This window comes from Lipotes vexillifer, unplaced genomic scaffold, assembly GCF_000442215.2.
Source record: "Lipotes vexillifer unplaced genomic scaffold, Lipotes_vexillifer_v1.1 scaffold1544, whole genome shotgun sequence".
NCBI classification, from domain to species: domain Eukaryota; kingdom Metazoa; phylum Chordata; class Mammalia; order Artiodactyla; family Lipotidae; genus Lipotes; species Lipotes vexillifer.
In genome coordinates this window covers 1,271,218-1,296,620 of record NW_006791108.1, presented here as the reverse complement: position 1 = coordinate 1,296,620, position 25,403 = coordinate 1,271,218, and the positions used below count along the sequence as shown (strand labels likewise).

The 25,403-nt window shown below is 40.1% G+C and overlaps 1 protein-coding gene across 1 annotated transcript in view; it reads left to right on the top strand.

Annotated features, from left to right (window-relative positions):
• Positions 1 to 25,403, top strand: part of GLIS3 (GLIS family zinc finger 3) — a 142,994-nt gene that overhangs the window by 61,247 nt on the left and 56,344 nt on the right. The window contains exon 4 of the mRNA XM_007464200.1: positions 15,191 to 15,332. Coding sequence (XP_007464262.1) covers positions 15,191 to 15,332 — 142 coding nt within the window. The remainder of the gene's footprint in view (positions 1 to 15,190; positions 15,333 to 25,403) is intronic.

Sequence of the window (25,403 nt, the reverse complement as noted above, 5' to 3'; positions counted from 1 at the left end):
GTACAGCTTAAGACATGAATGAGAATGAACAAGGGTTACAGAGGAGAGCATGTTGGCTCTGTGTGACATGAGGCATGGGACATGAAAGCACACAGCTAGGGGAGAGCCCACCTGTTAAAGCTGGTGAGTTTGGGGGTAGGTAGTGCTTGGTAGAGAGTGACTTAAAGGGCTTTGGAGCGGGGGTGGGGGTAATGCTGTCAGCAGTGTACTTGGGGAAAATTAAACAGAAAGCAAGGGCTCTCCTTTGAAGTTACAGCCTTCAACTTTTAGAAGTAGGCATTTGAAAATTGTCCAAACACCGATATACGTGAAAATCAGCCTTAAATCTTTTTCAGACAATCTGTTTTAATTAAATGAAAGGAAAGAAAAAATAACTTCTGCAGTTAGTCTCTCCCCACTCCTCCTAAACTATAGCATCGGCAGGGGTTGTAGTCAGAAATCAATTCAAAGGGACACAATAAGGAGCTGGTAAGATGGACGGGGGAAGTAATTACTAGATAGCTGGCTGCTTTAATTAAACCTTGAGAATACTTGAATAGAAAGAAAAATGCTACACTTGACTGGATGGGATGGAATGTGTGTCGTCACATTAGGGCAATGAGCTGGTGTCAGGAGGAATTTATGAACCTGTGATAGAAGAAACCCTTCTTCTTGAGTCTTTTCAGCCTCATAACCAGGCCCCAAAGGGTGAAGGAGGATGTTTTTCATGCCGTGTGAAATTCCATGTTAATATTTCTGTATTTGTCTAAAAAAAGAATCCATCCTTCAATTTAATGTTCTGCCTTTTAGATGTTCCTCCAAATGAAGTTTGAATCTACCTTTAACTATGTTCATTTGTATATCATTTTCCAGTCAGAAAACAAAATGTAGGATTCTTGGTGTCAATTTTAGAATAACATTGACTTAGGAGGAAAATGGTGTTTTTACAAATGTAAACAATGCAGAAAATCCAACCTGCATGCCTTTATGATTTCAACATACTTTTGAACCTCAATTCTCCAACTCTGTCCAGGAGAGCTAGATAGTAGTACAGATTTTGGTAAATAGGGCATCTAGGTAAGTATTAACATCTCCCAAAGTGTTCTAAAAATGTTTTGTTGTTGGTTTTGATTTCTAATATATTTTGGGAAAAGTCCAATTAGAAAATTGAGTAAAAGCTAGCTACATTCTTCTGAGATAGAATAATTTCAGAGTGATATTCATCTGTGAAAACTGTGCTAACGTCTTGAATAAGGCACTGTTGGGCCCCAGACTCTATTTATGAGGCTAAGCAAGACCACAGGGGGTTCTAACAAGTATCACTCTTAACAATTATAATAGCTTCTCTTCTTGAGCAAAAAAAAAAAAATTAACTGTGTACTACACTAGCCACTTTCTGTAGGTCATCTCATGTAATCCTGTAATAACCCCACAGTGTTGGTGTTATCACCACCATTCTACAGAGGATGGTACTGAAGCCTTTCAAGGCTAAATATCTTGCCAAAGGCCACGTGTTAGTAGGTAGCAGAGCTGAAATTTGAACTTGCATCTACTAGACCCCAAAGTCTCTGTTCTTTTTCCTTTGTCTTATTGCCATATTATGGTATGATAAAAAGAAAGAGAAAAATAACTAAAGATGGATGGGAGAAAAAAGAAAATAAAGGTGCATGTTATACAGTGTTATAATGTTTCCACACTGGATATTAATGGGAAAAATGTAAGAATAGAAATGGTAGTTACATGTGTTGAACGTTGACTATATACCATTATTGGTGAAATAATTTATTATCTCATGTTATGTTATCCCCAACAACCACCTTATAAACTACCCACATTCTACAGAGGAAGCTGAGCTAAAGAGATGTTAAACTACTTGTTAACAGTTGTCTAACATTTCATAAGTAAGGGTACAAAAGCTCAAATCCAGGTATTTTGGGTCCAGAGCCCACACTCTTATTTTTCATGACCCATATGCTAAACTATTATTTGAGTGGCTGTTAATGGCTGTTAATATCAATAGAGCACGGGCTGTTTTTCAGAGATAACCCACTCTTGTTTAGAGATTTACCATCATCATTTAATACCATCTTTGATGCCAGAGGATATTTTCATCAAGTTTGTAAATGGCCCCGAAGTGGGGAATGTGGTAGCCAGCTGAGTGACAGAGTCAAATGAAATGCAGCCAAGAGCTTCTGTACCACCAAATGACAATGGAGATGTAAAAGGTTAGCTTCTGAATATAAAGAGCCATCAGAAATAAAGAGCATCACGTTTGAAAAGAGATCTAGAAATTTTACTTAATGGCACGTTTTATTTTAGCCACACTATAAACTCCATGAGGGCAGGGAACCAGGTTATCTTGGGCATAACTTTATCTTCTAGGCCTAGCATAGTTTGGGGAACACAGTAAGGGATTCAGTAAATGGAATGAATGAATGAATGAATAATACAACATGGACTTTAAAAAGCTATTGATTCTTTTAGGTTGAATTGATAGAGGTAGAACATCTAGAACAAGGGATGTGTTTGTTCTGTTACACTCTCGGTCACACAGCTAGTTCACTATATTGCTATTGGTATATCATTTGCACATTTACACATCCAGTGAGGTCCAGTGTTAAGAGTAATTGGTGTGGTGAGTGGAATAATATGCTACATGAGAAAGCAAGGACTGACATTTTAAGTAAGTGACTTCTGTGTACCAAACATGGTTTCAAGCACTTTCTCAACCTTATCTAACTTATTTCTTAAAGCAACCAAGATAGCTCAGTGGTATCATCTTTATTTTACAAAAGGGGGACTAAACTCAGGCAAGTCAATATATCTGCTCTGGATCACCCAGTAGTTGAACCAGTTTGTCAAACTAAGAGGCCCAGTCTCCTCCTACCTGAGATTACTCTTGTCTATATTAAAAACTAAAGATATTCAGCCTGGAGAAAAAACTGCTAAGGGAGGGCTGACAAAGAAAGTAAACTACTGCCCCTTTTAGGGCCGAAATTCTGTGATACTGTCGCATTTTGAGGCTTCTCAAATATTAAAAGAAATATAAAGTAGACCACAAGCAAAGTTATTCTGTGTGGTCTGGGAGAAGAGGGGAGAAATAAACTCCAGTGAGTAGAAATTATGGGAGGCAGATTACAGATCAACTTGAGGCAAACCTTTCTAATGATTAGACCTATTTAACAGTAGAGTGCAATGAGTTGTAAGGAAGTGAGTTCCCTGTCATCGAAGAGATTTAAACAAAGGCTGAGCTGCCACCATGATATGCGGTAACGTTGGGCAGTTCAGTACCCTACATTTAAATTTAAATTAATTAAAATTAGATTAAAATAAAATAAAGTTTGGTTCCTCAGTTGCACTAGCTACATTTCAAGTGTTTATTAATCACATGTGACTAGTGTCTACCAATTAGTACAGTACAGAACTTTTCTATCATCTGAGAGAGTTCTGTTGGACAGCACTGCTGTCGCACTGGTGCATAGCATTACTGGACTCTGGTTCCTTTTTACTCTGAAATTCTCTTTCTGTGAACAGTTCCCCATCAATCACTGTTTTTTACTAAATAACCAGTAGTTTTGTTGTATCTATATAGGAGTTGATTTTTCATGTCTCTTACTGAGATATACCCTGGTATGTGTATTTATTCAAATATTTTGGCATGTTCATTAAGTAGCTATAGATAAAATGTTTGGCCTTTGGAGTCAGTGCTAACCAAATAAGTACTTCCTATTATAGAAATTCAGGGTGTCCAATTGGACAGTATCTCTTGTTCCTGAAGAGTTTTCTTCCAATACCATTTTTCTAAGTCTTCACTCTCATTTCTTTCCTTCTTTGCAAATTGGTCATTCCCAAAGGAAATGAATTTGACAGCAGATTGTTGGAGATTAATTACCTATGATATGCCAAAGCCACTTCATAAATGTCAGTGCTGAGGAATCCCTAGAGAGAGAATTTTTAGATTCAACTGGAAATTAATTGTAATTAATATAATAGGTTAATTCATTGTAATTATTTTTAAGCCTTTTGGCAGTGAGTTAATTCCCCAAGATCCACATTGCTCAAAGTGTCATAGAGAATGCTTGATGAGAATGTTCTGGTACTAAACCTTAACCCTCTTGAAAAAAATGCTATTTGTCTTTCCTTCTGGCTGAGTTTCTTCAGAAACATATTTTGGTGGCATTTGATTTCTGGAGAACAAAGGAATCCCTGCAAGGTGATGTATAAACATCACAGCCCAGATAGAGGACGCTCATTGGAGAAAGGGAAAACAAAGGCCTTTGTGCCTCGTTTTCTTTGGAAGTATGTCTTGCTTCAGACTAACAGAATGCCTTTGCTCTTGGAATAAAATGTAATGGAACTGAAAATTGAAGAATCTGGGCCTTTTTCCCTTTCCTAATTATTTCCACTTGACTCACTTAATCTTGGACGATTATTCAATCATATCTGAAATAGGAAAATGATGGGAGTAGAATTTCCGTCTCTTGTTTCCAGAGCTTATAAACATTAACAGAATAGTCTTGAACAAAAAACAAATACAAATCACAATTGACGGTGCCTCGTTTTTAGATATTAGAAAAAAATCCCTGCATTGTTAGGGAAGCAGCTCAAGTTTCCAAATGCGGGAACCTTGTCAAGACTTGATGCGTGATTTCACTATTAACGTTGAAAAACTATCATTTAGAGCAAATATTTCATAATGGCAGATTGTACAGAAGCTAAGGAGCCAATTTGTTTACTTGAACCTGGATAGGCCAAGAAGTTAAGCCCTAAAATGGGTCATTAATGATCAGGATCATTAACACTCAAAGATTCGCAGGTTGGTTTCTGAGACTCAGAGATGTCTCATTTCTTTCTAGTATGTTCATGAGCCTTACTGCAGGTTTATGAATAGAAGGACACATGCAATCCTGATAGTTGCTGAGAGCTAGATCAGGACTCAATATGCAGTAAAATTCCTGACAATTGGGACTGTCTAAAATTAAAGCTAACTGCCAAGATAGTGAAGTAAGTTGCCTGTTACTATAGGGAAACAAGCAGAGTCTGAGAGTCACCTACTGGGGTTGCTGTAGAGCAACAGTGCATAAGACAGAGGTTTGGCCCCAGTGACATCTGAGGCTGTTTTGAATGCTAAAAATTCTTGTAAATTAGGGTTTTGTTTTTAATTTAGACTCCACAATTATGCTTTTAGTATTATCCATAATGGCCCAGAATACCCCACTTTCATTAAACATCTAGTTACTATACTGCTGGTGTGTGGGCAGAGCAGGAACTGAAGAAAAGGGAACAATGTATGTCTGAGCATCTTATGAGTACTGCTGATAGGCTCTCTGCATTCCTGAGGCAAATAAAAAGAATTTGGGGGCGTTTGCTAAATTGGGTGCTCCCAGAAGCAGGCTGTGAGCCAAGGATTCGGGTGCCTGTGAGTTGTTAAAGAACTGCTCCCAGGAGAATACAGGAGAAGAATGAGGGAAGGGGCTAAAGCTAAACGGGGTGTGTGTGTGGGGGTGATCCTACAGGGAGCTCTGGAGCATAATTTACACTTCAGAGTTTGTCCCACTTTGGCGCTAAGCAGAACTGGTTAGCCATGCATATGTCTGTTGGTGGGGGGTGTCTGCGAGCTGCTGGCTGTAATGTACGCAGAAGCTGGGGGATGGGCACACAAAGCGAGGAGAGGGGGCAGTACAGAGCTAATCAAAGGGATCAGAGGGGATCTGGCAGAGCAGCAGCAGCCTCTGCGCTATAGCTACTATTATCTGTGTCTTTTAAAATTCTCCGTCAGGAGAGGTAATTAAGACACGACCGCGTTGTATTTTTAGACACATCCACAGGCCACTAGAGATTGTAAAGTCCTTTAGATAAAGGATTGTGTCTCATTCTTACAAATCCAGTTAGCACTGTATGATTTACCCGGATGCTGGTCCCACCCTGCCAGGTGCTGCAGTGTTTTGAAAGTTTAAAAGGCAGTCAGCCAACCAGGTCCTCATGGACTTTAGAATAGTGCAGACTAAACTCATAACAAGAAACAAAGCCTTAAACATATGTCCAGTTGCAGGATTGTTGAAAGCAGACTCTTCAGCTCTCCCTGTACCATTGGGGGCCCCGTGTGGGCTGACCTGGTCAGAGGCCTTCATTCAGGAGGGAGCCATAAACTGGGTCTTGGAGGAATTATACTGAGAGGAGGGAAGCCATTCCAGGCAAGAAGAATGAACAACATTAATAAATGGGATATTTGCAGACAGCGAGATATTGCTCATGAAAGGAGCAGAGGCTTTTGTCGAGGCCTAGGGGAAATATCTATCCTTAGTATGTGGTGGAATCACGTCACAGAAGCTCTTCTTGTCTTCGCCTTTTGGGACTGGTGTACTAAGAGAGGAGAGGATATTTGTTTCTTGGGTATGGCATAATAAACTCTATTTTGGGAGAGTCTGCCTGAGATCCCAGTATGGATTGATGAGGAAAGAGGGCCTGGAGGGAGAAGTAATGCCTAGCAGTCACTATTAGCAGTCCAGCCCCATTTTTTTTTTTTTTTTTGATGTGAACCATTTTTAAAGTCTTTATTGAATTTATTACAATATTGCTTCTGTTTTTTGTTTTGGTTTTTTGGCCCCGAGGCAGGTGGGATCTTAGCTCCCCGACCAGGGATCGAACTAGCACCTGCTGCATTGGAAGGCAAAGTCTTTTTTTTTTTTTTTAATGTTTTATTTTTGGCTGCGTTGGGTCTAGTTTTTGGTTGCAGTGCGCAGGCTTCTCATTGCAGTGGCTTCTCTTGGGGAGCACGGGCTCTAGGCACGCGGGCTTCAGTAGTTGTGGCACGCAGGCTCAGTAGTTGTGACTTGCGGGCTCTAGAGCACAGGCTCAGTAGTTGTGGTGCATGGGCTCCGCAGCATGTGGGATCTTCCTGGACCAGGGCTCGAACCCATGTCCCCTGCATTGGCAGGCAGATTCTTAACCACTGTGCCACCAGGGAAGCCCCTGAAGGCAAAGTCTTAAACATTGGACCGCCAGGGAGGTCCCTCTAGCCCCATGTTGCTCCCTGAACCCTGCCCTCTGAATTCCAGCTCCTGCAGATTCTTTCCACCAGGATGTCCCAGAATAATCTCAGAGTTCACATGTCTCAAACCAATCTGCTGATTTACCTCCAACCTACTTCTCTGTTCTCCTTTGCTGTTCCTCAGGCCAAAATTTTGAGCCGTCCTTGACTCTCCTTCTCTCATATTTCACACCTCATTCAGCTCCACCCTCCAAACAAAGTCACCAGGGACTTCCCTGGTGGCACGGTGGTTAAGAATCCGCCTGCCAATGCAGGGAACACAGGTTCGATCCCTGGTCAGAAGATCCCACATGCCGCGGAGCAGCTAAGCCCGTGCGCCACAACTACTGAGCCTGTGCTCTAGAGCCCGCAAGCCACAACTACTGAGCCCACATGCTGCAAGTACTGAAGCCTGCACACCTAGAGCCCATGCTCTGCAACAAGAGAAGCCACTGCAATGAGAAACTCGCGCACCGCAGCGAACAGTAGCCCCCACTCACCGCAACTAGAGAAAGCCCGTGCGCAGCAATGAAGACCCAACGCAGCCAAAACCAAAAAACAAAGTCACCGCCTCTGACTCTAGGCCTTCGGCATCTCCCATCTGGATTGTTGAGATAGCCCCTAACTGGGCTCTCTTGCCCTCCTACTGTCTGTTTTCCACACAATAATCAGAGTTATCTCTTCGCATTATAAGACAAACCAGTTGCTTTCCTGCTCACAGCCTCCCATTAGTTGCTGTCACAATGGAATCAATATCCTCATGTTCCACATCTCTGGATTCAACCAACCACGGGTCAAAAGTACGGGGAGGGCTTCCCTGGTGGCGCAGTGGTTGAGAGTCCGCCTGCCGATGCAGGGGACACAGGTTCGTGCCCTGGTCCCGGAAGATCCCACATGCCGCAGAGCGGCTAGGCCCGTGAGCCATGGCTGCTAAGCCTGCACGTCCGGAGTCTGTGCTCCGCAACGGGAGAGACCACAACAGTGAGTGACCCGCGTACCGCAAAAATAAAAAAATAATACAGGGAAAAAATTCCAGAAAGTTCCAGAAAGCAAAACTTGAATATGCTTTATGTGCCTGCAACTATTTACATAGCATTTTCATTTTATTGGGTATTACAAGTAATCTAGAGATGATTTAAAGTATATGGGAGGATGTACATAGGTTGTATGCAAATATTGCACCATTTTATATAAGGAACTTGAGCGTACGTGGATTTTGGTAGGTATCCACAGGGGTCCTGGAGCCAGTGCCCCTGGATACTGAGGGATTACTATGCTAAATCTCCCAGTGTTGAAGGCTGGACACAACCTGACTCTGGCTATTTCTCCAACCCCATGAGCCTCATCTTTCCCATTGCTCCCTTGCTCCCTCCTCTCCAGGTGGTTGTTTTTAGAACCCATCAGCCTGTTCCCTCTTTAGATTTCTTTCCTTTCTGTTCCACCCACATAAAATGCTCTTTCTACCATCTTGCCTCTCTCACTTCATTCAGGCCACGGTCCATAATGTCCTCCCTCTCCTCCCAGAGGCCTTCCTTGACCTCTCGTCTAAAAGCATGGAGATACGAGTGTCATCCCCACGAAGTCTGGCTGAGCTCCACAGAAACAGGAGTGAGGGCCAAAGAGAACATCAGGGAAGGGATGGGAAGGGGAAGAGGACCCAAGGGAGGAGCATAGAGTCAGAGACTCAGGAGAGAGAGAAGTAAGATATCCTCTTTCGGAGAGGGGTACTGAGGTCAGGATGCCCCTGGATTAAGATCATCTCCTTTCAGGGGCCCTGAGGCCACTCTGCATGTGCTTAGGATGCAGATCTTAAGGAATCTTGGGTGCCATGCTTTATTTTTCCCAACTGCAGATATTCATATTACTGGCCCAGGACTGAACCAGGTGACAAGCCTCTGGGGAAGGGGAAATGAAAACCAAACAGTGGTGCTTTTTGTTTCTCTGTCTCTACTCCAACAAAGACCCCTTTCCCTCAAGGGCATGGTGTCAGAATCTACACAGTGATAATGAGATATTCTAGGAACTTTTCTGGAGAACCTAGGGACCCTTTGCTCTTTCCCCAACTAGACCAATCTGAATGACAGTCTCCTGGCTAAAATACTTAAAAGTCCTAAGAAGAAGAAGGAAGTGTATGAATGTGTGTGATGTGGTACAGGAAAGGAGGAAGTTGGGGGTGGGTTATTTCTTGAGGCAGTATGGTGTAACTTTGAAGAGCCTGGTTTGGGATTCTGACACCCAAATCCAAGTCTGACCTTTACCGGATGTGTCATTCCAACTTTCTCATCTCTAAAATGAAAATCACCATAGTGTGTGCCTCTTAGGTTTGCAATGAGGCACACAGTGTCAAGTACACTACATGGATTCCATATATGTTTATTGAAATGGAATGCAGTCTTTAAAACTGTGTCATGGTGACTCTGTACATCCAGCCATTTCCTGTGGAATTTATGTGCATGATCCTCTTTTCCTTGCTGATTGGAAATAATCATCATATGGTTGTGTCTTTCAAAGTGCCTTCTAATAGGATCTGTATCAGTCATGCTTCTCCAGACAAGCAGAACCAGTAGGAGATATCTATATGTATGTATCTATATCTTTATCCATATCTATAGATACAGATAGAGAGAGAGAGATTGATAGATTTCAAGGAATTGGCTTACTCAGTTGTGGGAACTGGCAAGTCAGAAATCTGTAGGGCAGGTGCACAGGCTGGAAACTCTGGCAGGAGCTAATGCTCCAGTCCAAAGGAAGAATTTCTTCTTTTTCAGGTAAACCTTAGGTTTTTGCTCCCACAGATTGGATGAGGCCCACCCAGGTTATAGAAAATAATCTCCTTAAAGTCAGCTGGCTGTAGATGTTAACCCTATCTACAGAATTCCTTCCCAGCAACACCTGATGTTCGATTGAATAATTGGGTACTATAGTACAGCCTCGTTGACACAAAACTAACCATCAGTATATCCATACCCTACAACTCATATGAACTCTCAAAGAAAGGGAGACACAGTGCCTATGAGGCTATAGATAATAGGGGATGAAATGAGCCTCCCAGGAAGCAGATGGTGAAGACCCTATAAGGGTTTCCTGCCGTACTAAGACTAAAAGCCAAAGTGCTAACTGAGTGCTGCAGGGTCCTGTGATCTGGCTCTGCCCCCACCTCACCTCTCAGAACTTATCTCCTACTTCTCTCTCTAGGTCACACCCCACTCCAGCCTCGCTGGCCTCTTAATTCTAGAACTCTCTTCCCCTTGATATGTACTTAGCTAATTTCCTCAGTTCCTTCAAGTCTTTGCTTGAATCTCTTCTCAACAAGACCACAGTTCTCCCCAACGTTAACAATCCTGCCAACCCTTCTCCTTTTTTCTTTTTTCCATAGCACTTACCACCTTCTATACAACTTACTTATTTAGTTCATTTATTTACTGTTTACTCCCTCCTCTAGAATATAGACTTCTCAGTAGGGATCTTTGTGTGTTTTGATTACGAATGTATTTCAAGCCCCTAGAAGAGTGTCTGGCATATGGTTGAGGCCCAAGAAATACTAATTCAGTGAATGAAAGGGAAGGATAAAGAAGGGCGTTGTTACTCAAGAACTGATAGGGTGTGGTTAGGGCAGCTGAGTTGAACGACTCCAGGGCTGCCATTCACATAGATTGCAATATGAATAAACATCCCTGGTGTTGTGCAACACAACAGCCCCTTAAAATAGATGAACTGATGAGTGGGGCAGGGGGAGTGGTTGTTCAAATTCCACTTCTTTCTATAAAGAGCAGTAAAGGCTCCATAAAGGGCAAGTCCTTGTTGTCCTCTAAGGGCAGGTATTAAAATGGATTGACATTTTTTAACCGTTTTTATCCCTGTGAAAGGGTAAAAATCCAAATTGTTCTTAAGAAATGAACTTCATGTAACCATTTATTATTATGAGGTCTGAAGGGAGACATAATAAGAAATGGTTACATGAGGTTCATGTCATAAGGACAATTTGGTTTTTGTAATTCCTTATTTCTACAATTCATTTCCTCTTCTCATAACCAGAAAAATCTCAGCTCTTCTATAATCAGGATTCTTAGAGAATCTTCTCATCAGGATTCTTAGTGGTTCCAAAGTGTGGTTCCCAGATAACAGCATTATCATGACTTGGGAACTTTCCAGAAATGAACTGCAGACCCAATGGATCATTAGCTCTGCATTGGAGCCTGCAGGTGATTCTGATGCATGTCCCGGTTTGAGAACCACAATTAAAGACCATCCCCGTTGAAAAACTTTCCTCTTTCTTTTTTATATTCCTAGGAGCTAAGAAGATGTTGTTTTATATAAATAATTGGGTTTCTTACTCCAAATATAAAACCATAGTATATTGAAAGATATCCCTCCCAGGAGATTCTGCTGTGTGCCTCCTGCTTCACCCATTTGACAGTTCCTGGACTAGAGAATGTTTAAGAGCCTTAAATGATCCGGAGGGCCTTTTCCTGGTCTAATAATCTGGGAGGGAGAGAGGGATACTAAATTTGCATATCATTACTGCATTTCTATGCATATGGCCCTCCTTTGGAAATTTTGCATAAGGTGCTTGAGGACCTTCTGCAAAAAAATAGGTCCTCAAGGCTTATTTAATTTAAGAAGCACTTTCTAGAACCATGTCTAGTCCCAGAGAAAACCAAATTAACTTTCACCACAAAGCTGTATGGAATCACACTCTTGGAACACATGAATACTTGTCACAGCTAAGGAAGAATTGCCTGCCTTTGGATCCAGGAGTAACCATGGCTGTGAAATTCCTTAGAAAGACCTCATCAGTACTCATATCTGTAAAACCCTAGAATAGTTGGTAATAGAAAGCAGAGAGATGTTCATGTCTACTCTTAGTAGAACATGTGGGCCCCAGATCACATTTTAACGATGAAAGATAAATTAAAAGTGATCACCAGAACTCATTCTAAGCCTTGATTTTTTTCCAGTTTTTCTTACGTGGCATGTGTTAGGTTAGTACCAAAATAACAAACATACCTTCCAAAGCCCCTGAGAGGGTTAGGCATTAACTCAGATAGTCTTGGTCAGACATTCCAATATGGCTAAGCTGAGGAAATTATGTCTTGTTCACTACATGTGTTAAACGCTTCTTCCCTATACTTAGGGTCACTGTGCCCTTTTCATATTCTTGGACTAAGACCTGGACATGTGTTTGTCTCTTCAGGAAGCTTTTTCAGTTCCAAGAAATACTGCTCTCTAAATAGTAACTTACTGATGTTTTGTACCTGTGTGTATGTTTTTCTTGCTGATCAGAGTCATTGTCGGTGGTGCGCTCCTAGTGCTTAACAACCAGCTTTCCAGATGAAAAAGCCCCAGTTTGTAGCATTTGTCAATTTCCATAAATGTGTAAATGCTATCACCATGACCAATTTCAAGCTATCAATATGACATCACTGCAAGTAAAGTTTGGAAAAAGTAGACACAATTGGTATTCTTGGATTGGTGCAAGCCAGCTCCAACATGTCATTGGAATGTAGAAAATTTGGAAAGCAGAGGAAAGGATAAAAAGAAAACAGAGGAAATAAATTCATGATATTGCTGCTAAGAACAAAAATCACTTTTAATATTGGATTCATTTCCTTACAGTATTTTGTCTTTGTTTTAATGTAATTGTTATCATTTTGTATACGTAATTTTGTGTTTTGCTTTTATATTCATGAACATCATTTTAATGGTTGCATAATATTCCATCAAATTAATGTAACCATAATGCTATATATCAAACTAGAGCACTGGGTATAAATCTTCCTTCACCTTTCTGGCTATTTCCTTAAGGCGAATTCTAAGAACAAATGATTTCAATTATGGGTCTTGAAAAAAATATTCCCAAGTACCATTTGGAGAGTTTGAAACAGTATACACTCCACCCAACAGTGTTTGAGAATGCTTCTCTCACTCTACCTTCACTACAACTACTTATTTTTTAAAGTGTTGGATAATTTGATAAGTTCTTCTTTTTTTAATATGTAGAATATTTATTTATTTATTTTAACATCTTTATTGGAGTATAACTGCTTTACAATGGTGTGTTAGTTTCTGCTGTATAACAAAGTGAATCCACTATACGTATACATATATACCCATATTCCCTCCCTCTTGCGTCTCCCTCCCACACTCCCTATCCCACCCCTCTAGGTGGTCACAAAGCACTGAGCTGATCTCCCCGTGCATTGCAGCTGCTTCCCACTAGGGAGGTGGTTGGACCTAGACTCTGTCATACAAAGTGAAGTGAGTCAGAAAGAGAAAAGTAAATACCGCATGCTAGCACATATATATGGAATCTAAAAAAAAAAGGTTCTGAAGAACCTAGGGGCAGGACAGGAATAAAGATGCAGATGTAGAGAATGGACTTGAGGACACGGGGAGGGGGAAGGGTAAGCTGGGACGAAGTGAGAGAATGGCATGGACATATATACACTACCAAATGTAAAATAGATAAGTTTTTTAAAAATGTTTAGCATTGCATTTCTTTACAGTTGTGCCAAACATTATGTTTATTTTCATTTCTATTTCTCCTTTTTAAAATTTTTGTTCATGTCAAGGGCTGCATAGTGAGTCAGTCCCCTCCCAGGAGATTCTGCTGTGTGCCTCCCTCCTCACTCATTTGATAATTCCTGGACTAGGGAATGTTTAGGATCTTTAAATGATCTGGAAGGCCCTTTTCTGGTCTACTCATCTGGGAGGAAGACAGAGAGGGACACTAAATTTGCTCCCTCTCTCCCCCACTTACATCTCGGCTTTTTTCTATTTCTCTACTCCAAGCCCCAGACTCCCTCCACGTCTGCCTTACTATCCCTCAGATAATCCAGGCACACCACAGAGCAACAGGTTCTTCCCCCATATGTCTGCAGGACTCACTCCCTCACTTCTATCAAGGCTTTTTACCAGTGCCATCTCCAACAGACTTTCTCTGATCCCCCTGTGTCAGGTTGCCATCCCTCATCCCTACTCACTGTCTCCCTTCTCCGAATCACTCTTCTCTATAGCATTTATCACCATCTGCTATGGCATATATTTTACTGTTCATCATCTGCTTCCCCTCTAGGGTATAAGTTCCATAATGCAGTATCTCTGGAGTCTAGAGGAGTGTCTAATGCTCAATAAATAATTGTTGAATGAGACTCAAGCCCTGTATCTAAAGGGTTGGTTTTATCTTGATGAAGACAAAATCAATTTATATGTTCTCTTTAAACACTGAAGATAACTATTTGCAATATCTGTAAGAAATATATTTCTACATTTTTTGAAGATATTATGTTTTTAGACAAACAGAAGGTTGGTATTTTTATGTAACTAAATCTTCCATTGTGATTTTTTTCAATTCAAATTACACTTATAAAATTCTTTTTCATAAAGAAATTAGATAACTTTGCACCCGTACTTTATTCTGCCATTTTTATGGCTCTTTAATATACAACGAATTAATTTTGTTATTGTGATAAAATGAAGTCTAATTTTTTAATGTGACCTACTGTTGGGATAGTTTGTTGCTTGTAATGACTTTGCTTTTTCTTGTTACCATGTTCCATAACATTTTAAAATTTAACTTGTGTATTTTCCTCTCATGTAAAATCTACAGGTATCAAATCTCAATGGACATTCTTAATTATGTCTAAGATATTTTCATGATAGTATCTCTGTATGTTAAAAGCACTTTACGGAGGGGGAGGTGGTGGTGGGATGAATTGTGAGATTGGGATTGACATATATACACTAGTATGTATAAAATAGGTAACTAACAAGAACCTGCTGTATAACAAAATAAAATTTAAAAAACTAAAAGAAAAAGCGCACTTTACAATACAGACTGAATACACTTGAGTTTGTTTTTGTTATCACTACAAGTTCTGATAGGATACAGAGCAAATGAAAGAAAATATAATAGGAAGTTGGGTTCCCAGAAGTGGAAATATCAAGGACTGAAGTAAAATCTGCCTCTAGCCACATTTTTCCTGAAACACCTGCGAGGTGTTATTAGAATTAGAAAGCTTTTATTGACTCTGTAAGTCTCATGCCTAACCTGTAGTTGTTGCTTGATAAATATTTGTGGACTGAATTGCCTGAGCCTTACAGCATGTTAGCCTTTCCAGAAAAGTATTCCAAGGAATCGCCTTCCTTTTCCAGCTGTCTTCTGTTTTCTCCTTCTCTTAGCTGCGGTCCAGTGCAGAGCTCCATCCTGACCTGCTCACAGATTGCCTCACCGTGCAGCCCCTGCAGCCCGCCACTTCCCCACGAGATGCTGCTGATAGGGCGGTGGGATGCTCCCCAGGGCCCGGGCCTGACCTCTATCCAGGTAATGTCAGCAAAGGCAGACCCAACCACATCAATTACCCGTCTCTAGGCCCTTCACTGTGGTTAATGGAAATGCACACATAAAAATGCTTCTAAGATCATCTGTATTTCACTTTATCAACAGACTGCAAATTATCCCCCTCCTATCCTCCGCATTTGATTCCTGAGCTGGGTTTGGCAGCAGACTGTTTTTTCTCATAAGGAAACAAAGTAAAATAATGCATTAACTCTTTAGGCTCTGGACTTCTGCCCAAAGTTCAGTGTACCCAACCCTCCCAGGTATCTTAAATTTATTAATTTGATTTAGACTCAAAGGAAATGTTTCCCCTAATGGAACAGTCATTGTTGTCTTCGCATTGTAAAAGGAAGCCCCAGGTCTCTAAGAAAAAATTTCACGTCAGTAAATCAACTTGTAAGAATGTCCATTAATGTTTGTCAACCACTGGCGGAGGCGGGTTGGGGTGGCACTCCCAGAATAGCTTCCTTCTGCCTAGGTTTGAATAATAGATGACTCTACATCTAGAAAAATGTTATGTAAGCAGTGAAAAATGAGAAAGGATTAATATGCAATAAGGATGTTATTTTTTTCATTTACTTTCTTAGCCTGGATTTTTGTGCATTTTCTACTCTCTATAATGGTGATATACTTGTGCAAACATGATTGGTTAGTCATCCTCATATATGGAAAGCTCTTACTGTCATGCTATGAACATGAAAGCAAAAGTCCCACCAGCTCCACATTCCAGACAATGGGAATTTTCTGTTTTCTGTGAATTACAAATTCTTCTCCCACTCCATCTGGTTCCAGAGCCAGGTTTTGGCAGCAGATTGCTTTTTCTTTCTAAAAGTCCTAATAAGCCATAAAGAATGAAGAATTTACTGATGCATAACAGTGGAATAGGAGAAAGACAAGCTTGTATAACTTTTTAAACTTCACAGTTCTCAGCTGATCCAAATGCAGGGGAAAAGGCATTAAGCAAATATTTCAAGGGGGTCAGAGTCATCAAGACATCCTTAATGTTGTCCCAGTGTTGGTAGCCCTTTATCAATTGCTTTGGGTACGTATTCTTGGAGAAAACAAAGCCTCAGCTTTTTGAGACCATAGGAGATTAGATTAAAATTTATTTGAAAGGCTGACCAAATCTGACAGAGATTTTGGGTGCAGGTACACATGACACATGAAATATGCCAATGTACAATGTTACCAGCACCCAAATATTTTATATTAGATATATACATGAAAAAGTGTGACTAGCTTTTGTTTGCACATATGTCTGTTTGATTTGCCAAACATTTGATATATGAACATTTATTCTAGCACATTAAATTAGCAATCAGTTTAAAACAGCCTTTAGGGCATTTCCCTACTTATTTAGTCCATAAATCCATGATCTTACTATTATAAATAGCTGGAACCCAGCAATTAGAGAGTAAGAACTAACCAGAATTGATTGAAAACTGACCCAACATCCAATATAAAAAAATATGGTGATGGGCTGGTCTTGTTGCATTTAAACTTCTTGGAAATGGATTCGGGAAGCCATGATATCTTTGTCTATGAAAACATTAGTACCTTTGCTGTATGTGGCATACAGTATATGGCTCACTTTCAAAACTTAGGAGTCATATTTGTCTTGATATGTGCTTTTGGGTGTCTGGTAGTATTGTTAAAGTTTTTTAAGAGGGTTAGTTTGAAACGGCTTTGTCATTCCAGACAGAATTCCTCTTTTTGTTCATGATGGTTTTCTGCATTTGATCTTTAAAACAAGCTGTTAGCTTTGAGCCTCTAACTGTGGCAGGCGAGCTGCCAGAGCAGACGAGGAGCCTAGGTTACCACAGCGTCAACAGAGCATCTTTACATTGACTCGAATTTTCTGTGGCTCTGGGAATATTGGAAACAGGCAGGTGGCCATCTTGCTTAACTTTGTTCCTAGAATTTTACTTCTCCAGTTAGCTTTTAAGTTTGAAAGTTTATCTGGCCTGCTTCTTTCTTTATTCCTGCTTCCTTCAGGCTCTATTTTACTTTCTTTACTCTTGACTTTTTTTTTTTTTTAGTTGATTATGTTCTCTGTTTTGCTGAGTAGGCAACAAACAGAGCAGAACAAGGCAGTGAAACTAAAACAAAAATTTTAAGCCTTCCTTTTATAGTTCTAGAAATGCAGTTACCAGCAGTGCATGTTCACACCAGTTTCAAACCTGTGCTAAAGATCGATGGAAAGAAGCCAAACAGCAAAAAAATGCCAAAAGAAAAGGAAGCTGTTCATCAATTAGTTAAAAGTAAAATCTGAAGTGTTAAGGTAATTTGATGAAGATTAAGAGTTGGCTAAATGGCAAAAGGAATTTGGAGTCGTTCCCTTAACATTCTATTATACAAAATCAAGAAAATATTTGTTTAAACATTGTCGAGAACTTATACCTATAAGTGCTAGTAAATTGATTTATTATAAAAATATTTTGATGGAAACTTGTTGAGTGTATATGGGTGCAAAGGATCAAAAATAGTTTAGCATGAATATCATGATTTTTTAGAAGCCACAATGACTGGGGACTTGTGGTTTAAAGAAGTCATGGTTTTGAAATGGAAATTTTTAGTGGCTGGGAGACAGTGATTTGTAAGATTCCAAGGTAGGAATAGTTTGCAGAGCATTAAGGTGAACAGAGAAGATGGCAGTTCTGACACATACAAGTCTTGCAAGTCGCCTAACATATTGGCTTCCCTTATTGAAACAAACTTTTCAGTTGATAAGACAGAGTTTGACTGGAAAGGATTGCATGAAAAGACTTTTATTTCTTTAGAAGAAAACAGTGCCCCAGGTTAAAGCAGCCAAATATTACCTGAGGTCACACTGAGGAAGATTTTAAATTGAGGTGTTTACTTGTCTACTATTCTGAAAAACCCAGGGCTCCCCACCACTGCTCCTGGGTTAACCTGAGAGTAATTTTGTGATCTAACAGGGAGGCCAGGGCAGTGATGAGTAATTCTCAAGGATGTCTCACTTATATTTTCTGTGCTTTTGTTCAGAAGTTCTGTAACCCAGATAGATAATGCCCCAGGCCACCCTGTAAATTTAGGTGATTTATCGGTAATCTGAGGGAGGAGTATTTCATAGCCAGTAAAGTAGATCAAGGTGTGAATGCCACACTCAAGCCTAAATGCCTGTGTAGATCTTCCCATCAGTGCCCTCAATGAGCTAATAAAGTGGATAAGCCTATAATTAGTGAGTCTGCAATACCATGGGCAGCCTGGACCAGTGCCTGGTCTTGGCAGAGAGTCCATTCAGTAACAAAGCATGCTCTGGGGAAGAATTTCTGTCCCATGAGTGATCATAAAAATTACATCTCCCTCCAAACTGAAACTGTACTACAGACTCAATAAAACATGGCCTTTGCAAATGCCCTTAGCCATGAAGACATCATAGAGGCCAGTGTGGTTGAGATATTTGATTCCCACAGAAACCACCCATGAGGTGAAGAGCTAATGCAACTGGAACAAGGAAATCTGCAAGAATGGGGGGGATTTTATAGTTACCACTTCTATTGGGTTATAAAATAATGATGTTTTAGAGCTTATAAGTCCTATTGAATTATCCCAATTTTGAATGTAACTAGATTTTTCAGGAGAAAAAAATGTGTTATGTTCAGATATCATAGGGCATTGTAGAAAAAAATCAAAGACTTGTTTAGGACAGGAATTTTTGAAGCCGTGTAATAGTCGGTCCTCCGTATCTTCAGATACAGAACTCAAGGATACAGAAGGACTTCAGCATCCAAGGATTTTGGTATTTGCACAGGGGTCCTGGAACCAATCCCCCAAGGATACTGAGGGATGACTGTATTGTCATTCTCTTCCCTTCACCTCGTTACTGGAAAATGAAAGCTTCTCTCTTACAATATCATCACTTTTTTTTTTTTTTTTACAATATCATCACTTTTTTAATATATAGCACTGTATTAAATCCATACAATATTTAGCATACTTCAAGAAATAGTTAATGTTTCATTTTAATGTAATGTTTTATACAGTATTTAGCATACTTCAAGAAATAGTTAATGTTTCATTTTAAGGTAATAGCTAATGTTTCATTTTAATGCATGGTATATGTTTTAATGCATTTTCTACATTCTTGAGTTGAGTATATTTGCTATCTTGGGACAGCTTGCAGAGTTGCAGGGGCTAGAAATAGTTTCATATAAATGTGCCTCATATAGTCTACTCTCAAAAAGTGGTTGTTAATTCAGGGACTTTATTAGAAGGTTCTAAATTGGCACACAAATTTCTCAATAGGTTAAACTTTATAGGAGAATTGTGAAGATCAAATAACATGATCTATGTAAAAGTCCTTAAGAAGGCATAGTGCACTGTAAAAAATGCAATAGTTATTAATTGCATTATTTTCAAAAGCACTGCTTTGTTTAGAATTCACAAGAGGTGAAAAGGGAACAGAACAATTTGGAATTGGTGTTGGACCAACACTAATGGGCCAACACCAAGAAGGAGGCAGATACTGGGGTTACGGAAAGGATTTAAAGGGAAACATTTGGCAATAAAGTCATTGTCAAGTCTCTTTGATGTTGCTTTGAACTGCTGTCAAAATCTTGCATTGTTTTTGTAACGTTTCTTGTGTCTGTGGTTTGTCCACAGATTGCATTGTATGGGTGAGGGTAGGAGCAAGCCTCATCCTTCTCTGTTGTAGGCACTGATAGCTTTAACCTATAGATTTAGCCCTCCCTGCCCCTGAGCCCATCCTTTAGTATGCATTATGTCACCTGAAAGACTTATGAGAATAGGTTGCTGGGCCCCACCCCCAGAATTTCTGATTCAGTAGGTCTGAGTGAGTCACAGAATTTGAATTTTTTGCCAGGTATTTCTAACAAGTTCTCAGGTGACACTGGGTGTTGCTGACCTACTGAGTCACAGAATTTGAATTTTTTGCCAGGTATTTCTAACAAGTTCTCAGGTGACACTGGGTGTTGCTGGTCCAGGGACCACACTTTGTAAACCATTGCTCCGGGATCATAAAGTGTGGGAATGTGACTTTTAGCAAAACATGATCCGAATTTTGACTGGTGGAGTTAAAATAAGAATTGCCCCTAATTAACTAGATGGGGGGAATCCTTTCACAATGAATATATATAGCAAATCACCACGATGTACACTTTAAATATCTTACAATTTTATATGTCGGTTATACCTCAGTGAAGCTGAAACAGAAAAAGAAGTATTTAAAGATGAATCAAATTTATCACGTGAAAACTGCATGATGGAACTCTGTCCACAAAAGGGAATTTTATGATATTGCTGATATGCTATATATTTATAATGATAAATGGAATAATGCTGCTCTGGTACTTACAATTAAATAATTACAAAGATAGTAAAACAGAATCAAATAGTGGGGAGCAAAATGCCCTGCAGTGTATATTTCTGTTTCTTATTATAGTGACCCTGTAGATTGATATTAAGCTTGTCCTCCCACACCAGAGTTATAATGGCACTCCTCATATTTTGGTTAAGAATAAGATCTTATAACCACCCAACTATAACCAAGTAAGTGTTCAGCATCTATAGTTAAAGAAAATCAAATTCTGATTCCCAGCCAGCACAGGGCACATTTGTATGTATGCAGCTAATGTTAGTGACTTTATATGTTTACAGGCCGCCTAATTTGGTGCTTCAGTTTCCGTATCCACTTACTCTCTTGTACTCCTGTTAGTTTTTCACACAAGATCAAGCTGAATTATGCAGTTACGTAATATGTACAAGTTTTTGCTGTAAAAGTATTTTTGTGGGTGAGCAAAACCAATCCCACACCTTGTGGAGGAGGAGAGGAAGGTAGTGGAGCTGGATGATTGTAGTTGTGTTCACACTGGGCAAGGTCTTCACTGTCTTCACACAATATTTCTCCTTTCTCTCATTTTATGTTATTTTGCTGATGCTCAGATGCGGTGTGGGAAGGAAAGGTTGGATCTACTTTGAAGTGTACCCCAAGCAGGTCTTAGGAAGCAGACAGATGGCAAGATAGAATTCAGGATAGAATTTGTGGAACGAGGAGCTAGTAGCTTTTGTGATTGGGAAGTTATGGGCCAAACCTCTGGGTCCAAAGTTCTGACTTTCTGCTCCAAGGAAAGAGGGGTAGAGGTAGTTATGTCTCTTTCATGTGAAGAGTAAACAAAAAAGAAACTGGACATTTTCAAGGTGTTTGTAGCCACAGTGAAAGTTCATTTTTTACATTTGTATGAGCCCTGAAAATGAATGTTAGGAATAGCGTAAAACTGTAAGGTGAAGGACATTACTGCATTAGCTTCAATATTACTTGTCATGTTTTGCTGTTAACAGTAATAAGGGAGCATATTGCAGGCATTGTATAAAGAGGATTTTGTGGAATTGACCCATTTCAGGCCACCAACAGCACTGACTCCAAAGACTGACTTTTATAGTGTCTTCCTCAATATTGTCAGAGGATTATCTGCTCCTTTCAGGTGCCCTGGCCATGTCTTGAACCATTAACGCTTCTCTAACAGTAGGCATTGATCCATCAGAAGTTACAGCTGCCTCCTTGGGGTCTTAATTTTCCTACCTAAGTTTCGAGGCTGCTCCAGCCTCACTTTCATGACATTGTTTCTAGTTGCTACCTGAGTTTAGCTTCTTGGACTCCAATCCTGTTCTGTCTTAGTGAACTTAGCTGCTCACATCTGGCTTCTGCTCTGACCCTCATCATCTCTGATTTCAGAGCTGAGTCCTAACCTAAAGATCTGTTAACACCTAGCCACATCCTAAAAAGCCGGGGATTTATAATCTTCATGGAACCTTTCTCTGGGGATTTAATAAAAGGTCTATTCCCATGTTATAGGAGAGACTGCAGAAAGTAAACTACCCAGTTGACCCTTGAACAATGCGGGTTCAAACTGTGTTGCTGCATTTATACATCGACATTTTTAAATAGTAAATACTGCCATACTACACAGTGTGTGGTTGGTTGAATTCTTGGATGTGGAGGAACTGCGGAGACGACTACGGATACTGAGGGCCAACTATAAGTTATACATGAATTAACACCTGCATTGTTCAAGGGTCAACTGTATTCATTATTGAAAAGAAAAGGGGATAAACTCTCATCAGCGTGCATAAGGGTTTGCTCCTCAGACAGGTTCACAAGGATGCTTATCAGGTTTTCTGAGAAATGGACACACTTCATGAAAATGAATTGCATCAGCTGCCCTAGAAGATTTTGCAATTGGTAAATAATGATCTAGGTTCCATAGTTCTGAAGTACTAAGACAGTTGGGGGTCATATCTACACAAAAGTAAGGATAGGCAATATTTAGCGTCTCTTTTCTTAAGTCACATTACTGGCCACATTTTGTACAAGCCCCCTGATCACTGTGTAGCCAATCTATGCTCAAATAGAACATTTATAAGTGGAAATGTTACTTCTTCCTCTAAGTCAAATTTATTTCCCTCTTACTGAGATAAGTTACTGATCTGACATACATTAAATGACATACAGAGTGCTCAGAACAGTGCCTAGTACACAGTAAGTGTTCAGCGTCTATAGTTAATATTATTACTTTTATCCAAATACTAGAAAAATATATATTATGACTCTGCAAAGCAGATAGGAAACAGGTGCCAAAAATTACCCACCACTCCCGTTGTTTAAGGAATGGGGAAAATATGGAAGCCTAAACAAATTGTAAATTTAATAAGCATCGTTTAGTAGAATAAAAGAAAACTAAAATACAGTCCTTTGTATTTTATATTTCAGTAATTTGCCCAGTAGTTCACATAGCATTTTAAAAATTCTACTGTAGGTCTCTAGAGAAAAACAAACTGGAATCAGAAGCCCACTGATTCACTTGGGTGGCAATGCACCCAGAATCACCAAGTCCAAATTCTGTTTTGATGGGTACCAGTGTTTGTGTATTCAAACGTAACACCGTTTTTTTGTTTGTTTTTGTTGTTAATAGGCCAGTGTGCTATGACAGAAAGAATGTGGGGCTAAATCTGAGCCCCAATCCTGCCTCTCCACTCACTGAATGTTTAGTTTGGGGAGGTTACCTTTCCTCTTTGCAAAATGGTGGTAAGGTTACTGATTCCATTCTCACTAATTGTGAGAATTAAGTGAGTTCACATATGAGAGTTCAGTACACTCCCTGCCTCTGTTAGATGCTCAATTGATGCTCCTTTCTTTCTTTTCCTTCCTCTTTGCTTAAAAGCTTAGAGAATTACTTAGAAACCAAGTCCATGTCTGTGACAGGGACTAGAACCTCTTCTATCCATTCCTTTTAGTACTGGGTGCTACTACTTGGAGTTTAGAAATAGCTGTCCTGAGATAAAGTATTCCTTCTGAGAAGAATTCACCTCAAGATGAGGACTCAGAACTCCCATATTCTAAGACTCCCATATTCAGATCTGTACATTAGGCATTTTTTCGGTTGCCATAAAAATTAGAAGTATACTTAGGCTGGTCATTACAGAGTGAAAAGGTGCCTGGTTGATAAATGAACTTAATCAACATTGAATCTGTGAGGGTGAGGTAGGTGGAGGAAAAAAGAAATAGGATTGATGACTTTGACCAACACGGTTTTACACAATCATTGTGTTGACCTTGCTGAGGTATAACCTTGGTCCCTCCTGATGTCATTTTGTAAATAGACTCTTCCAGGACATGTCATTTTTCTCAAAATACACTACAAAGTGTCTAGAAAACTATTCTTGACTACTTGCTTACTTCAAATTGCTTTTCCATATTTCAAAACAGCTCTCTAGTCTTTTCATGAGGGCTCCTAGTAGTTAACATGCAACAGCTAATGTATAACACCATGGGTCAAATCTGGCTTGCCTGCCTCCTGTTTTTGCATGGCCTGAGAGTTAAGGGGGGTTTTAAGATTTTTAAATGTAAAATGTAGAAAAGATTTTTAGCCTTTAAGTGAGAACAGTTGCTCAAAGAATTGAGGACATTGCCTCTTGCCTGCAAAGCCTAAAATATTTACTGTCCGGCCCTTTATGGAAAAGGTTTGCCAACCACTGCTTTATATTTACATCTGGGACATTCATCATTTACTGAGAGAGATCAAGGAAGCTTATGGCTTCCATGTATTTTTTAAAAATATTTATTTATTTATTTATTATTTTGGCTGTGCCAAGTCTTAGTTGTGGCATGTGGGACCTTTAGTTGTGGCATGCATGCGGGATCTAGTTCCCCAACCAGGGATCCAACCCAGGCCCCCTGCACTGGGAGTGCAGAGTGTTACCCACTGGATCACCAAGGAAGTCCCTGGCTTCCATGTATTTAATCATATTTTGTTTTAAAAATCTTCTAGTACATAAGGTTTTGTTGATCCCTGTAATATTGTAGATTTAGCAAATATTTTAGTAGTTTTCTAGTCCATGGGTTTGCAGAGATTTTTATAAGGCCCAGTGCTTAAAACAGGTCACAGCAGAGCTGTTTTAGTTGAAGGGATCCAGACTACTTGTACTGCCCATTGCCTAGCATTCCTAGTCCTCCCTTGGGCATTCTGTGGAACCCTGAATGTATTGGCTTTCAAACGGAATTATCAGCAGTAAAGTCCTCACGTTGCAAGCAAACACCTTCAGATGCAGCCTGGGCCATGGTGGGAAGGTGTAAGCCCTCAGTGTTGTGGCTTCCCCTTAGGAAGAAGCTGCCAGAAGACAGGCAAGATGTGGTTCTGGTTCTGATGAGTCCAAGGGTGACAGAGCAATGAGAGGAAGCAGTCACAGTTTAATTCTACCCAGGTCTATTTTTCCTAAAAAGAGAAAAGTCTCAAACCCTTGAATATCCAGGATTATGTTTTCTAAAATCCAGGTCTGTTGTAGATATATGTTAATGTCCAGGAGAAAAGCAAAAAGTTGAAATATTGGGCTTCCCTGGTGGCACAGTGGTTGAGAGTCCACCTTCCGATGCAGGGGACACGGGTTCGTGCCCTGGTCTGGGAAGATCCCACATGCCGCGGAGCGGCTGGGCCCGTGAGCCATGGCCGCTGAGCCTGTGCGTCCGGAGCCTGTGCTCCGCAACGGGAGAGGCCACAACAGTGAGAGGCCCGCGTACTG